The sequence below is a fragment of the Lycium barbarum genome, chromosome 12 (assembly GCF_019175385.1).
Source record: "Lycium barbarum isolate Lr01 chromosome 12, ASM1917538v2, whole genome shotgun sequence".
NCBI lineage: Eukaryota > Viridiplantae > Streptophyta > Magnoliopsida > Solanales > Solanaceae > Lycium > Lycium barbarum.
In genome coordinates, this window is record NC_083348.1 from 69,578,749 (window position 1) to 69,594,376 (window position 15,628).

At 35.4% G+C, this 15,628-nt stretch overlaps 3 protein-coding genes across 6 annotated transcripts; 1 reads left to right on the forward strand and 2 right to left on the reverse strand.

Annotated features, from left to right (window-relative positions):
* The first annotated feature begins 399 nt into the window (after positions 1-399).
* On the forward strand, positions 400-4,501 carry LOC132621081 (uncharacterized). The gene is made up of 2 exons (XM_060335223.1): positions 400-728; positions 4,027-4,501. Exons 1-2 carry the CDS (start codon positions 515-517, stop codon positions 4,155-4,157), a joined length of 345 nt encoding a protein of 114 aa, XP_060191206.1. The 5' UTR covers positions 400-514; the 3' UTR covers positions 4,158-4,501.
* Positions 4,502-4,588: 87 nt separating this feature from the next.
* LOC132621077 (uncharacterized) lies at positions 4,589-7,360 on the reverse strand. 2 transcript variants are annotated; one of them, XM_060335216.1, is made up of 2 exons: positions 5,858-7,360; positions 4,589-5,584 (listed from the first exon to the last, which is right to left on the reverse strand). In XM_060335216.1, exons 1-2 carry the CDS (start codon positions 7,073-7,075, stop codon positions 4,730-4,732), a joined length of 2,073 nt encoding a protein of 690 aa, XP_060191199.1. In that variant the 5' UTR covers positions 7,076-7,360; the 3' UTR covers positions 4,589-4,729. The 2 variants fall into 2 exon arrangements, with proteins under 2 accessions (XP_060191199.1, XP_060191198.1); XM_060335215.1 differs by having other exon boundaries at positions 4,589-5,599; positions 5,858-7,356.
* Positions 7,361-9,256: 1,896 nt separating this feature from the next.
* On the reverse strand, positions 9,257-15,403 carry LOC132621080 (uncharacterized). Of its 3 annotated transcripts, none has more exons than XM_060335222.1 (2): positions 14,987-15,403; positions 9,257-10,587 (listed from the first exon to the last, which is right to left on the reverse strand). In XM_060335222.1, the coding sequence occupies exon 2, from the start codon at positions 10,473-10,475 to the stop codon at positions 9,573-9,575; it is 903 nt and encodes a 300-aa protein (XP_060191205.1). In that variant the 5' UTR covers positions 10,476-10,587; positions 14,987-15,403; the 3' UTR covers positions 9,257-9,572. The 3 variants fall into 3 exon arrangements, 1 of the variants encoding a protein (XP_060191205.1); XR_009575409.1 differs by lacking the exon at positions 9,257-10,587 and adding an exon at positions 10,599-12,272; XR_009575408.1 differs by lacking the exon at positions 9,257-10,587 and adding an exon at positions 10,599-12,315.
* Positions 15,404-15,628: the final 225 nt, after the last annotated feature.

Sequence of the window (15,628 nt, forward strand, 5' to 3'; positions counted from 1 at the left end):
GGAGCACCCAAAAATTTTACATAGGTCCGCCCCTGTATTTATGTACACTAATTTTCACCTTACATGACCCAATAACATTGAGACATGATCCATCAAAAATATTTTGCACTATACGAAACGCCGCCAACAAGGGTTGTGAGGTAGTGACTGGTACTACTTCATTCTTAATTAAGAGATCTCGAATTCAACCCTCCTTAAATACGGAGCCATCATTGTTAGGGAGTGCTTTGCCTCCTAATGTGGACTACCCGGCCCAAATCCGAATTTAATCCGGTCTCAATGCAGGTAGCGGACCCGGATGGAAACCAAAACAAAAAACGCACAAAGTGCAATAAAGAATTACTTTTGGGAGCAAAACGTAATTTAAGCCTTGTAGTAATTGGACATAAAGGTTCCGCCGTTGTTGCCTCCTTTAAACCCTAAACAAAACTCTCTCCATAGAGCTGCTCAAAAGGAGAAAAAAAACCAAAGACAGCTACTAAAACAAAGATTTGCAAAAAAGTAGAAGAAAAAAATGGCAAAGTCAATGAGATGTAAGAGGGAAAAGAGGTTAAGAGCAATAAGGAGAGAAATAGTTGCTACTGAGCCAAGTGTACTTAAGAAAGAAGCTGCTAAATTAGCTGCCCAAGAAGCTGCCCTTGCTGCCCCTAAACTTGTTGTTAAGTCTCCTTTCAGTTCCACAACTATGGATACAGATGGGTCTACTTCTAACAATGATACTAAAATGGGTATTTTTTTTTTTTTACTGCTATCTATATTCTTTTTAATTTAATGTTCTCCATGAACCCATTTCATTTTTTTGCAATTTAGGGTGTGTTTGGTACCAAGAAAAATGTTTTCTTGGAAAATCTATAGCATTTGTATATAACCTAGACAAATATGTGGTGAAGATGAGGTTGAAATGTATTTTTCCTTTATTTTTTAAGGAACTGATGTTTTCCAGAAAATTTGACAATTGAACATGGGAAAATTGGAAAATTTACTCTATATCAAACACATCCTTAATCAGTTATCTGTTTGTTTGATTTGGAATAAACATGATGTCTTTTTTGGGGGGGTTTATTATGTTCTTTCTTGGGTGCTTTCCTTATTGGAAGAAGTAAATGGTATTCTGATTCTTACATGTATGTGTGCTGCAAAATTGAATAAAAAAAAGTCTGCTTGTGGTCTAGCAGTGGATATATTTGCTAAAAGGAAAAATTTTGTTGCTTTGGCTGATTCCAGTTTGGAATTAAATTTTATGTCTTTTTTTTTCCTTGCTGTGTTGTTTTTTGGATATTGTTGATAGGAGTGGAATGGTGCGGGGAAGGTAGAAAAGAGAAAAACAAAAATTTATTAAAAAGGCTGGAAGAAATATCTGCTGTTCATGTTGGAAAATAATACTTGAAAGATAACAAATTACCTACTTGGATCTATTTACTTACGCTTTTTTCCGTTATAGTTGTTAAGCTATGAGCCACAAAATAATAACCCTTGTTGTGCCCATTAGAGGATTACCCATGCTTTATCACATGCTGACTTTGAGCCCGTTTGGATTGACTGAATTTAAGTAGCTTTTAAGCACCAAGTGCTGAAAAATACTTTTAAGTGCTGGAGCTGATTTTAAATAAGTAAGTAACTTACATGTTTGGGTACAAGTGTTGGAGTGGAAAGAAAGTTGCTGTTTGGAAAGAAGTGCTTCAGTAATTTTTTCTGTTAAAATGATTGAAATATTTTTGTCATCACTATATATAAACTGATTATTTCAAGATTTTTTTTAATTTAATTGATTCAAATAAAAACAAATATTTTTATTCAATTCCAATATTACATTAATTACATAAGGTAATTTTATGTTATTATGTGTGCATATTTAGCAAAGGTTTAGTTACAGTGGTAGACTGGCAGATGTGGGGAAGAACTGAATGAAGAAAAAAAAAAGGTATTAGAAAATAAAAAAGTTCTATTTAGAAGACCGATTCTACACTACACCTGAACACAATTGGACATAATGCCAACGCATAACCAGTGCACCACTGAATATTTTTAAGAATGGATTCCTAAGTGAATGCAGATTCACTATGCAGTTGGCAGATTAGGGAGCTAGGCAATAACTATGGAGGAACAGATAGAGAAATGAAGAAACGAAAAGAAATGGGTAGAATAAGGCTTTTCTCTATGAGGACATTCTTGGAATTAGAAAAAATTACATTAAGGATAAAAAGGTGAAATTGTTGGTCAAACAAAAATGGCTTGTTAGTCGAACAACAATAAGTTCGGCAACTGTTGCCCAACTTATAGCTTTTGGCTTGTTTTAAGCATTTTAAACTTGTTTAAAGTATTTTTTGTCTTTGCCAAACACTCAAATAAGTTAAAAAGAGCTTAAAAGCTGGTCAAACCACCCTTTAAGTCATTCTAAACACCCTCTTTTTGGGTTTCACCGTTTTTCACATAGGTTAGGTTATCTTTTTTTTTTGTCTTTTCCTCTGTTTTGTCTTTTTCCCCTTTTTTGTCTTTTTGTTTTTCTTTACAAAGGTAAATAAATATAAAGTACAAATATAAAATATTAGCCAACTAATTTTAGACTTATATTTTAATTTTGTACTTTATTTTAATCTATGAAAAGAAAACGACAAAAAGGGAAAGTAGAGAAAAAGACAAAAATGAAAAGGAGATAAACTAATCTACGTTAAAAAAATGGTGAAACTCAAAAAGTCAACATCTGACGCCACACATGCTTGCTTATTGAATAAGTATTAAGCATGGGTAATTAGTTTGTGGCACATATTTAATTTGAGTTATTAATAGGTATAAGTGTAAAAAGAGTACTTAAATAGCTCTAAGTAGGTAATTTGTGTACTTAGTTTATCTTCTTTTCATTTTTTTTGCCCTTTTCTCTATTTTGTCTTTTCCCCCCCTTTTTTTTTGTTTCTTTAATAAAAGGGAAAAGACAAAATATACAAAACGACAAAAAAAATGAAAAGAAGATAAACTAACCTACGTTGCAAAAAAACGGAGAGTAGGCCTACTTTAAACGAGGGGCGTGAGCTTTTGGGTGGACGGAAATCATTTCCACTTCACCCCTACTTTATGTCTGGGCGCTCACCTTCGTGTGCTGGACTAGCACTTGGGCTCATTAGTAATTCTACCAAAGTAGAGTTGATAATGCTATCAAAAACTACTTAACATCATTTGCTCTTCAAAGAGTTTCCGGTGACTGCGGGTTCATGTCTTATAAAGTAATGCATCCAAGGGGGTGGTTTAGTGATCGAGCAAGTGGATGCAAACCTTGGAGACTAGACTCAAATCCCAGAAGATACAAAAGCACTAGGTAATTCTTCTCATTTGCCTAAGCGTTGGTAAACTGAGTTAACCGGTACCTTTGCTGGTGAGAGGTAGCATGTGCAGTGAAATAGTCGATGTGCGTAAGTTGGCCCGAACACCATTGTTATAAAAAAAAAATAGTTGAGATGCGCACAAGCTTGCCAGGACACCACGTCAACCAACATAAAAACTGAAAAAGTTAGATTAGACGGGATTGCAGTGCCTAAATGCAGACAATTCATAAATGCAGACAATACAGCCATTTACCAGCGTCATCTAATTTGTCTCAATCTGTATGTCCAGTGATTCCAGTAGTTATATTGGGAAAAAGATGTAGTTGTATGAATTTTTTTTGATGACATGGGAACCTGCAGCCGCTAGTAGCCGCTAGTAGTTGTATGAATTTTCTGAAGCATATTGCGACAAAAGGAAGATATCTCGTAACTAGAGTCCATTGAATACATTAGTTTCACTAAGTTTAGCTTGTAACTCAGACTCCCTTGTTGAGTGTGTCTTCGCATGTTGGTAAAATTAGCTTCTTGATATGTAAGAGCCCTTCCATTTACTTCTTGTGGAAAGACCAATACATGCGAGTGAGATTTAACTGCTCATTCTACTCCAGTGTTTTGTATCTTCTGGTGCTGCTGAAACGAACCGGAACTTGCACGTCTGTATTTTTAGCCTTCTCCCAATATGCTAATTTGTCATCATCTTGATTTCCAGATGTGGAGATGGCTGATGGCAATGAAAGTGCAAAATCCTTAAAACCTCTTGGAAAGAAGATGAAAAAGAAGCTTAAAATAGCTAAGAAGAAGAATCATGGCAAGGGAAAGATCAGAAGGAAGAATGTTTAATTGCAGGCTGTTTGTCCTCTGGTAGCTTCTGATAGTCCTCTCGCTGAAGGTTATAGATATCTTGTTGCTGCTTACTGCAAGATCTCGTCGACAAATTCTGCGTATACATTTTAGTAATTGGAACTTGATCGTGTGATTGGATATGCAAATTATGCTCATTCAAATTTTGTTTACTGTCAAAATGAGCCTCAAGTCCTTGAATTTGTCCAAATAGATCATCTGTTTCCTTTTTTTCTTTTACGGTTTGTTGAATATGCGACTTCATGGAACTACGAAGATGTAGAATGTAAACCAACAATGTTAAGGTGTTTTAGTTTTCAGATAAATCTGGTTGACGTGGGAAACACCACCCTTCTTTTGGTTTTTGGCTGACTGTTACACATGGTTAAAAATTGACCGTTTTCCAATTGTTAAGGTGTTCATATATTTAACCAAAGTTTAAGCATGTTCACCCTTAATTATTCGACAGAAGAACGGTAGTAGTACCATTATTATATTTACAGTAATAGTACATAAGACTTATACTCTCTACTAGAGGAGCAAATAGCATCAGGCATTTCCCAACTGTCCCACTATTCATCGGTGTCGAACTGGGGGCTGGCTGGACGGAACGGTTGGAGCCATAGTGGACTCAAGTTAAGCCCCTCAACTTGGTATTGCGATCCACTTCCTAAATGAGCCATTAACAACCACACCAAACTCAAAAATTCTCCCCCTTTGCACAGATTTTGAGCGTGGAAATTTGGTCTGCTCCATTTTGCTGCCTCCAGTAACCTTTCCATCCACACATCAAAGAGTCTGCTCCATCTTGTATATGCATCCTGGCTACTTATCAAAACATTCGCCAATAGGCTCGCCCGATACAATATTGATCCTTTGGACCTATTACCTTTCTCAGATTCATCGAGGACTAGTTGATCATCTTCTTTCATAGAATCATTAGTAATATTATTGGTCTTGGCTAGGCCAAGAATCTCTTCACAAGCTTTCCTTTGATCTGTTAATGACTTCTCGTTTCCTTGAAGGAACAACTCCGCGACCTCAGCCAATGTCTCTTCAATAGTTTTCTGATATTTTGAAGCAGTCTCCATGCAAGATGGATTGAATGCAACAAGGTACAACACATAATCTGACATAAGCTTACACCAAACGCGAAAATCTTTGACGTGGTTAGACTTCAAGGAATTTAAGATCATCACATTACTATGATCATCATCAAAATGGAAGCAGATTTCAGTGGCAATGTGGGAGAGTATGAGGAATTCCTCATCACTAGTTGCATAGAAGAGCTTATGCGAACTTTCTGTTGGGTACGGGAAGTGATAAGCCCAGTGGTCTTTAGGACATAACTGGCCATCTGTTTTTCTCCGTGGCAGATCGAAAACTGGTTTGGCCTTTGAAAATATTCTGCGCTGCAGCCTTTCAGCCTGCGGGATTGGTACCTATTCAGACATAATACAATTAAAAAACTAAAAGTGCTTTCTCTCGAATATCTTAAGCTTTTAGATGAAATTGTCACACAGTTCAACATTGTATCAGAGCAGGCAAAAGGTTCGGAGTTCAAATCTTACCGTCACCCAAAAAGTGGACCACTCCAACATGTGAGGGAGCTTGGCATAATATAATTAAACAACAAAAAGTCTAATTCCTCTTATCAGATTAAGCTATTGGATTGAGTTGGTTACACAGGTCAACAGTACCTGGGATACATACTTTAGCTCGTCCCAAAAGCCAGCAAGGCCAAAGAAACTCAACGAGTTTTGACAACTTCTTGAACGTTGTTGTCGACAATGACTTATAAGGTTATACTGGTGCACGGTTTGTGGGAAGCATCGGCTCCAAATTCGCATCACTAGTTCTGAGGGACGACGTACCAAAATGCCCAAAATTGGAGACTGCAACATGGATGCAACGACCAAGTAGGATGAAAATATCATAATCAGCACAGCTATTGCATCCAGAATAACAGTACCAAAGAGCAAAGCATAGGTAACAGCCACATCCACTGAGCGAAATCCTCCTTTATCCATGAAAGCAAAAAGACCCAATGTAGTTACTAACAAAACCCAATAAACTGAACGGGAGATGAGTACGTACTTCTTTTTGGAACGAACTAAAAGTGGGGCCTTCGTGTGTAAGGCCTCGTATATGATATACATTTCAGCCTCCACTACCCTAAATGCTTCATTCCCATCCTTTATATTGTTGCAGACTAACTTCTGACTTGCCTTATATTCCTCCGGTGTAAATTTATCACCCACAATAAGACCTTTATACCTCTCAAACAGATCATATGCAAATTTAACAACATCCAAGTTCTTTAATTTGGTAGCATCATTAGGACCAGCACTCTTTTTCAATATTTCAGCACTAGAATTTTTTAGATTTTCCCTGGTAGCAAGATATTGCACGCGTGCCCGCTCGATGCATTTGACTATTCCAGCAAGAAAATTGAGGAGTGTGGGAGGCCAGAGTGTATTTTGAGGAAGTGACAAATAAAAGACATAAGCAGAGGCAACGACCTGGAAAATGAAGGCAAAAACATACCTAATCCACAGCTCATTATCTTCAAGAGCAAAAGAGGTTATAGTATCAGCCCCACCAAGGTGTAACAAAAGGAAAGGGGTCCAAAATGTGAGAATAATACTCTTGTAATATTCTTCATTTGGACTATTACTAGAAGAAGGACAGCTAGTGGTGACAGCGTTGGTAATAAGACCAATAACAAAGCCAGGAGCCCAGTCAGCAGCCAGGTAGGACAGCCAAATAAGCAACATCAGCCACTTGTTCCTTGATCTCTTTCTAAATGGTGCTAATAAGAGTGAAATTGCTTGGAGGAAGAGGCTTAAGAGGAGAAATACTTGTATATTCCATTCATCCCAAGCTTTCTTCACTCTGTTTGGAATTGGAAGTTCCATTTCTCTTGATCACCCCTTTGATAACTTAGATAGCTATATTAATGCTTGAAGCAGAATAATTTGGGGCTGTCAAATTTTGCACGTGATGATAAATCTTAGAAATGTCATTATATTAGAGAGTAAGTGTCCACAGGCATTTAATTCGAGCTGGATATCTAGCTGATGAGATAAATGAGCATAGTGCTACTCTATTATTGTAATGTGTACGAGAGTACAATGATGGACATTGAATAGTCAGAGGAACAACCTACCAAGTATAGAGAGAAACTTGGCTTCCTCTCAATAACTTCACTTACATTACTTTTACTTACTAAATAAGAATGTTGGGGTTTTGCCGACCTCACAAACTTGCATCCTCCGTTGAAAGCTTGACATGTGTTGTCCGATTTTTAGATTTATTGTCCCATTTTAGTTTGCCCTTGAGTTAATTTCGTATTGCTTCAATTGCCACCATGTAATTTTGTAAATAAGAGCAAATTTTGAGACATTTTGTAAGGCTCATATAACAATCTAGCTCCAACTCCTCTTGTGCTACTTATTTCTTTTTAAAGTTTTTCTCAATAATGTCACGTGATAACTTTACCTCAATTTATGTGATATTTTTTATTTGTCAAGAGTCGATTTGATTTTATTTTAAGTTAAATTGAATTAAATACAACAAGTTGCAACTCTTATCATATCAATATGATCAATAAATACATTTTAAAATGTTGGTTAAAGTTTATACAGTTTAAATCTTGAAAAATGAAAAGTACCATATGACTAGGACAAAAGAAGTATGTTGCATCATATATGAGATTTTTGGGTAATTTAATCAAACCGAAATTGTATATTAATCTAAAATCTTACTTAATATCTTTTGAAAAATTATTAAAATTGCCATCACAGCTTTTACTCCATTTCTGATAATTCCACTAACAAAAGCCATTTTTTTTATACAGAAAATAATATCAATATTAAAAACTATAGTAGTTATTAGCAGAGTTTCACTTTCCTTGGACACATAATTTCGCGTCGTATTATGAAAACGTGTTATTATATATTTAATAATTGAGAATAGCTATTTGTAAATTTTAAGTGACAGTAAACGTTATGAAATTGCATTCAATATAGGTTTACTTTTTCAAGTTAAAGAAAAGAGTATGAAACTTATTAGCTTTTTATTTTTCTTGGACTTCCACATATTGCACTATGATATAATAAATGTATTAAGAGATTAAGACACATTTGACATTGTACATATTCAGTGTTTGATGATTCCGTCTTATGGAATGGGTTAATTAAAACAGAAATTTGGAATGTTATTTGTTGAATAAAAAACTATAGACTCCAGTACTACCATTGATTATGACATTCCTCGAAAGGTTTTGGACTTTAGGCATGAAAGGTTTTGGACTTTAGGCATTCTCATGACCAATCTGTCGAATTCTTATATGATGAGCTTGTTATCAATAGTAGTGTGAGGATAGTAGTTTTCTGTTATAAATTACTTTCAGCTTGAAATTGACACTTGAATTTATTTTTTCTTCTAGAAATGTCTAGACAAGAGAATGAACCAACATACTTTGTTTTGAGCTTCAACTTTAGTTAAAATATAATTGCAACAAAGGTAGAAATACCCAAAACATTAAAGAAAAATAAAGAAGAGAATTTGTAAAGAAATGATAAGCTTCATCTGTAGACTCCTGCTAACTGATGTATCGTTTTGTTGCACATTTTGCATGTATATGTCTGTCACTTCTCCGCTATTAACAAATCATAGTATCTTTACATATGTGATGTTGTATCTTTCTATGATAAGTTGCTTGGTCAATATATGTTGATTTAATTCACAAAAATTAAGCGAAGTTAATCCCACATATAGTCAAACTCAATTTGAGTTATTGAAGTGTATACTATAAAAAACTTTCATTAAAATAAAAAGAAGAGGTGTTTTTATATCATGCATTTGCATTATTTGAAAACAAAAATAAACTCTAGAATAAGAAAATTGTTCTTCTTTAACTCTCAAATATGATTTTATTTTTAAGAATTTGCAGAAAATGTTGAACTATTTTTTCAATAACTTAATGCCAAAAAGAATGGACTGAAAAGAATTGCAAATTTAACTCTTCATAAGCCCGAGCCAATGTCACTAGTAATATTCTATATGAGTGTCAAGAATTATTGGGATAACTTGATAACAAAACAGATATTGGATCTAACTCAACCTCAAAAGGCAATTCATGCGGTAAGGAACCAAAGAACCATAACAGACTGATGTGTATGAGCCGAGCAAGGGGGCGCAAAGGATTCATTCGAATCCCCTTCCCCAAAAGATTACATCGTATGTACAAAATTGTATATATGTTGAAGCTTCTTCGTGTGTTTACTTCTTTATATTTTAAATCTCCTTTAATGAAAATCCAGGCTCCCCCATCGAAGCGTGGCAACTGGAACATGAACAACATCATACAAAAACATCGGTAAACAGAGTGAGATGGACCTAGCTTTGATACTATGCTTGAAAAAAAAAAAAAATTGGGTCTAAAATTGCCCTGATATTCTCCTCGGTATAAAACATGCAAGTTGGCTGCAATCTGAATATATTAAGGATCTCGCCATCTGAAAAGCCCAAACTTCTGTATGTTTCAAATTTCCTTTCCATTTTGGGATGAGCAACTCTAGACATTGAGGCAAAAGCTGTCCTAAATGCTGGAGAAGTAACATCAAACCCCATTTCCTTCAGCCTCAAGCCAACCTCACTCATCTTTTGGGGATTTAAAGTCAAGATAATAGCAGATTTTTGAATAAACTCTGACACTTGAGAATCAGGAATACCAATTTGGCCCAATATCTGTACAGTCTGCTTCCAACAATGAGAGACCTTACAATCAAGGATTTGTGGATAATGTTTGATGGCAACAAGTGCTCGCACTTTACTACCCATGAAAGTCTTCAGGAAATCAAAAGATGGAGCCAGATGGTTCCTTATGCTTCTAGAAAGTATGCGGGGTTGAAAACTTATAATCTTATTGCATTCATCTTCAGAAAAGCCAATTGATTGCAAGAAATTCAACTTGGGCTTTAGGGTTTTGTTCACCCTAGATGATAATAAATGAGGGCGTTGTCTAATTATTTTCTTCACTTGGGTTGCAGAAAACCCATGGTTTTGGAAGAACTCAATCACAGCTGAAACTTTTGAACATGTATCATTTTCTAATTGGAGTACTTTTGCTTCACTAATGATGGTTTCTTTAGATAAACCATGTGACTTCTTGTGACACAAATTAATGAGTGACTTGCTCTCATCAGCTGGGGCATTGCTGCCACAGCTAGTTGACACAAACTGCACCAAAAAGCTGGTTTTCCTGATCTTTGTACACAATTTTATTTGGCATTTGTAGAGAGATTGAAGCATTTTAAAAGAAGGAAGCCCTGTGAAGGAGATGTGAAAATGCCAAGATCATGCTTCAACGCGACAAGTTATAAGCCTACCAATGCAAAAAAAAAGCTGGGAACACCAAAACAGCCTGTTTGCCAAAGAACAGTGCTTGTTAGTGCAAGAAGAGGACAATGAAACTCAACATTGGTGTAATTATATAAATCCTCCAAGTTCAGGATAAGTAAATATTCCCCAGAAAGGTGTCATATCCTTAATCTCTAGCTAGACATATTAGAAGGATCATTATGACAAAGGACCAGCGACTAGCAGTCCGAAGTGCTGACTATTTGAGTTCAAGAAATTGTTACAGGCCTTTTACTATATTAATGTGAAAAACAAGATGCATAGCACAATGAATATGATTATGAAACGAAAAAAGTGAAAAGTGGAAGTGTGCAAATTTACCCCATGTATTTGCCCACAATTCTTTAACTATTCCCTAGTATCCCCTTCTAGCTTGGTCTCTTGAAAGCAGACGATGCCAGCTATCTATGTGTGCACCAAACTTTTTACCAATCTCCTCTTCTTTACATGATTCAGCCCCTTTACAATCCATGATACCTCTAATAGTTTAGAACTTTTAGCATGCAGCCTCAATAGAATAAGAACACTATTTTCTCTACCCTTCCCACTCAAGAAGCTAGTCAGATTCTTAAAACTCCCATGTCCCATCATATACTGCCCAAAAAATGCTATATGTTTATCTAGCCCCTCACTCGCAATGGTAACTAAGGATCTAAACGAAGCTACAAACTTGTCTTGAGCTTATCGTCGCTATGCCAGGCATTACTTTTTCGCAGTCTAACAACAGGGATCTTTCTATAGTCCTGATCCCTTCCTATGACATAACATTCAATTTGTTGGAAAGCAATATTTTCCTATTAGCAAACAAGTATAAGTTTAACATTAAAAGTACTTCTATTTCCTACACCAAATTACATTCCATGTCACCAGATGACCTGGGAACATCTTTTTCCTAGAATATTCGTCTTCAAACATTCCTGTTTTGCTGTTCCTCTAGGTTTTTGAGAGCCTTATTACCACTTTCTACAGACATCCTGTTCACCTTCTTGAAAATCATATCCTATTCATTTTATTCAAAATCATCCCTATGCTTGGACCTTTAGTCCATTTAAATTCCACAAATATTATTTGATTGTGCAGATCCAAATCCAAAAATATTTCTAGCCTTTTGCTCAAATAAGTTATTCTACAGTTCCACATAAACTATTCTTGTTTGAATACTTTATTGCAATAAGTACTAAGAGGAAAGTGCTGAAGAAAAAGGATATGGACTTAAATCAACCTTTGGTCCATGCATACTCTCAGCCACTATGGGCCTCTAGCATACTTGGACTGGTCATCCAGAACATGAATAACATAATGGGGGCTAATACTGAGTAATGCAACATCAGGTTAATGACATGTTTGGTCAAGATTCTCGGGAACTAAAAGCATTTTTTCAACTGCTCCCTTTCATTTCCTTATATTATTACTCTCCTAATGATTACAAAGTGAAAGTAGTATCTATTGGTTCCCTATAACTGACTTCAGACATTGTCTTACATAATGTCTTGCTTGTACCTTACAATTCAACCTCATTTCAGTACATCAGTTGCTCAATCAGTTACATGTGTTCTGTTGTCTTTAACAGTTGCTCTTGTACTATCCAAGGCCCTTCTCTGAAGATGCCAGTGGTAATTGGTAAGGCTGAAAATAGACTTCACATTTTTCAATCCAAAGCTTCTGCTACTGCTGCTCATTCTTTTGTTCCTATGCGATTTACAAATAATGCCATCGTAAATAGTTTTCATTCCTGCAACGTAAATTATTGTAATGCCAGTATTGTACAATTTGTTGATATGAATAAGACTGGTATTTTTTGGTCACGTGTCTTGTAACAGATTGTTGTCTATTCCTTTTCTCAGGGATAAAATTTCATCCAAACAACCTTTCATTTGTTCTGTGTGTCCCATGGCAAGATAGAAAAGATGCCTTTTTCATATAGCCTATAAAATCTATTATGCCTTTCCAACTTATAGATATTGACCTCTAGGAACCATACAATCTTAAACATAATGGATTAGATATTTTCTCACCATTGTAGATGATTATACAAGACTGACATGGACACACCAACCAGTGTTATTAAAAGCGAAAAGCACAAAAAAACTCTAAGGTCAGCTGGGGCTTTAAGCGCAAAGCGGAAATAAAGCGTGGGCTTTAATGAAAAAAGGCGCAATGGTGAAAAAACACAAATATATATATGTTTAGTCCAAGACTAATAATAATAAGCATGAACAACAAATATATGGACAAAGAAATTGTAAAAACATTGCGATAAAGTGAAATATCAATTATCTAGTGTCACCTCTTCAAGAGAGGCTTATTGTCAAGGAAAACTATGTCTTAGAGCCTTGTTGATGACACTGAAGCGCAAATAAAGCGAGGCGAAGCAATCAACATGTTTTGAGCCTCGCTTCAGGGCTTAAACGCACTTTAAGCGCGCCTTTGACAACACTGACACCAACTTTCTCGCAAAAAAAATTCATTATCGATCATTAGAGCTTTTTACTTCACGGGCAAAAACCCTTTTCAGGCCTCCATTAAAACCATCAGATCTGACAATGCATATGAATTAGGCAGAAGCTCTAAAACCTCCACTTTCTTCTGAGACTTCTCTAAATCTGACATTTATATCAAGCTGGAGTTCCTCACAGTCCTCAACAAAATAGAGTGGTAGAAAGAAAGCACAAGCATCTACGTGAAATCTCTCTGCAGGCCTTTTATATCAATCTAGGCTTCTTTTGAGGTATTGGGGGATTATGTATTCACTGTCACCTATCTCATCAATAGATTTCCTTCCTCAGTATTACAATTTTTTTTTGAGATACTCAATGGTTCTCCTCCATCTTATGATCATTTGAAATCCGTTGGTTGTCAACTCTACCTAAACATGGTAGGGAAAAAATTTCAACCAAGGGCAATTGCATGTGTGTTTTTGGGGTATCCTGTAGGTAAAAAAGGCTACAAACTCCTAAATCTTTCTTCTCACTTTTATCTTCTACTCCAGGGATGTTACCTTTCATGAACAAGTCTTTCCTTATTACCTCTCTTCCTGTCAATCTCTTGTTTTTTGTTCCTTCTCCAACTTCACATTTTGTTGAATCCCAACCTTCTCTCGATTCTCCGTCATCTTTTATCCCTTCTCCTTCTAGTCCAACTTCAGATACTTCACATGTTTCTTCCTTGTTTCCTATGTTCAACTATATGTACCATTTGTACCTCTCAAAACATCTGCCAGATCTTGATCTTTCAATCTGTTAAAGCGTGTGACCATCTCATCTAAAAGCTTAAGTTGAGAGAGCATGCTTTATTTATTTAATTATATTCTCAACATGCCCCCTCACATGCGACCTTGATTCTCTTTTTCATGGCCAAACACGTAAAAATTCATTTTGGGAATGGGTGGCAGTGAGAACCTATATTGCTCGGAATCCTTAAAAATGTTGCCGCACCCGTGTCGGATCCTTCAAAAATGCACTACTTTTGGAGGATCTGACACGCACCCGTCGACATTTCTATAGAGTTCGAGCAACATAGGTGAGAACTCTGCCTGCTCTGATACCATGTTAAAGTGTGTGACCATGACATCATCCCATCTAAAAGCTTAAGGTGTTAGAGAGAGCATACTTTATTTATTTAATTATATTCTCAACACACAATCCTTCTCCTTAACTTCAAGACTATACTTGTTCTCACATTGCTTCTACTTCTAAGATAACTTCAGATGCAAGAGCCTCAGTTTACCAACAGGTTGTTTCTAATCCTGCTTGGCAAAATTCATGCAAGAGCCTATATAGATATCAGTCACAAGTCCAGCCCAGATTCAGAAACCTGTGAATCATTTTATAGTTCATTTTGGTCATTTTATTTCAGTGAATTTTAAAAACCTAAATAGTGGACAGCCTCTATAGATATTCCTACTTGATTTATTTGCCAATTTCTCTCATATTTTAGTCTGTTATCATGGTGGGTCTGGCTCGAATACCATACTGAGAAAAACATACCTAGGACCTAGCTCAGCTCCGAAAGATAGCTCACGAGTTGAGAATTATCCAGAAAAGCGTATATCAACGTATATCAACACATATCCTCAACTAGTGTAGGACTCTACCAAAGAGTTCATGTTTTACTTTTTAAAGAATCAATCCGAATCCAAAGGTGAATTAAAAATATATTGTAAAAAAAAATGGGGTTACTCAGAAAAATGAAAAAAAAAAAGGACCAAAAAAACAAACAAGTTATATTATGAGACTTATGTTCAAGAAGCAGATAAGCACCAAATAATAGCGTATAGTTCCTGTTATTTCTTCCATTATATGAATCCAATATATATAAACTTGAACAGTGAAGCATTCCCAAGTTTTTATTTTTTAAAAAAAGAATAAAAATATATCAACGTACAAGGAGTGAAAATCAGATACCTCAAGAATGCAGAGCTGCAACTGTTGATTTAAAGACATAGATTTTAGAGGGGGAAAAAATGAAGCTCAAACTTTAGTATTCAGATCCTTTCGACTTTTAAAAATTGCTAATTTGCCTCCAAGTTTAGATAAATAGCAAATTAACAAGTCTTACATTTATAGGAATTGAATTCAGAGACATCTGCTTTAGACCCTTAATAGCATGTTTGGTAAAGGTTCAATATTTAAAATATTACTCGTATTTTTTTGATAATTTCAAGTGCTAGGTTAAAAAAAACAAAAAAAAAAGAAGGTATTTTTGAGTTTTGAGCATAAGTAGAAAATAGTTTTCCGCCTCAAAATTATTTTCTCTACTGTACAAAGAAGTTATAATGATATATTCGATGAATTGAAACTATCCATACCAAAATTTGTCAGTTATTGAACTATCCCTCATTAATTTAACATGCTTTTCTTTGAAATATAATCACAACTTTCTTTTTTCTTTTCAGTTTTTTATTTCTATCGTCTCTTCTCGTGCTTTTGAAATGAAATTTTAATTTTAAATTGATATTTTTGGTGAAAATCTCTTCTCATGCTTTTGAAAAGAAAATTTTATTTTAAATTGATATTTTCGACAAAAATATTTTCTGATATTTGGTA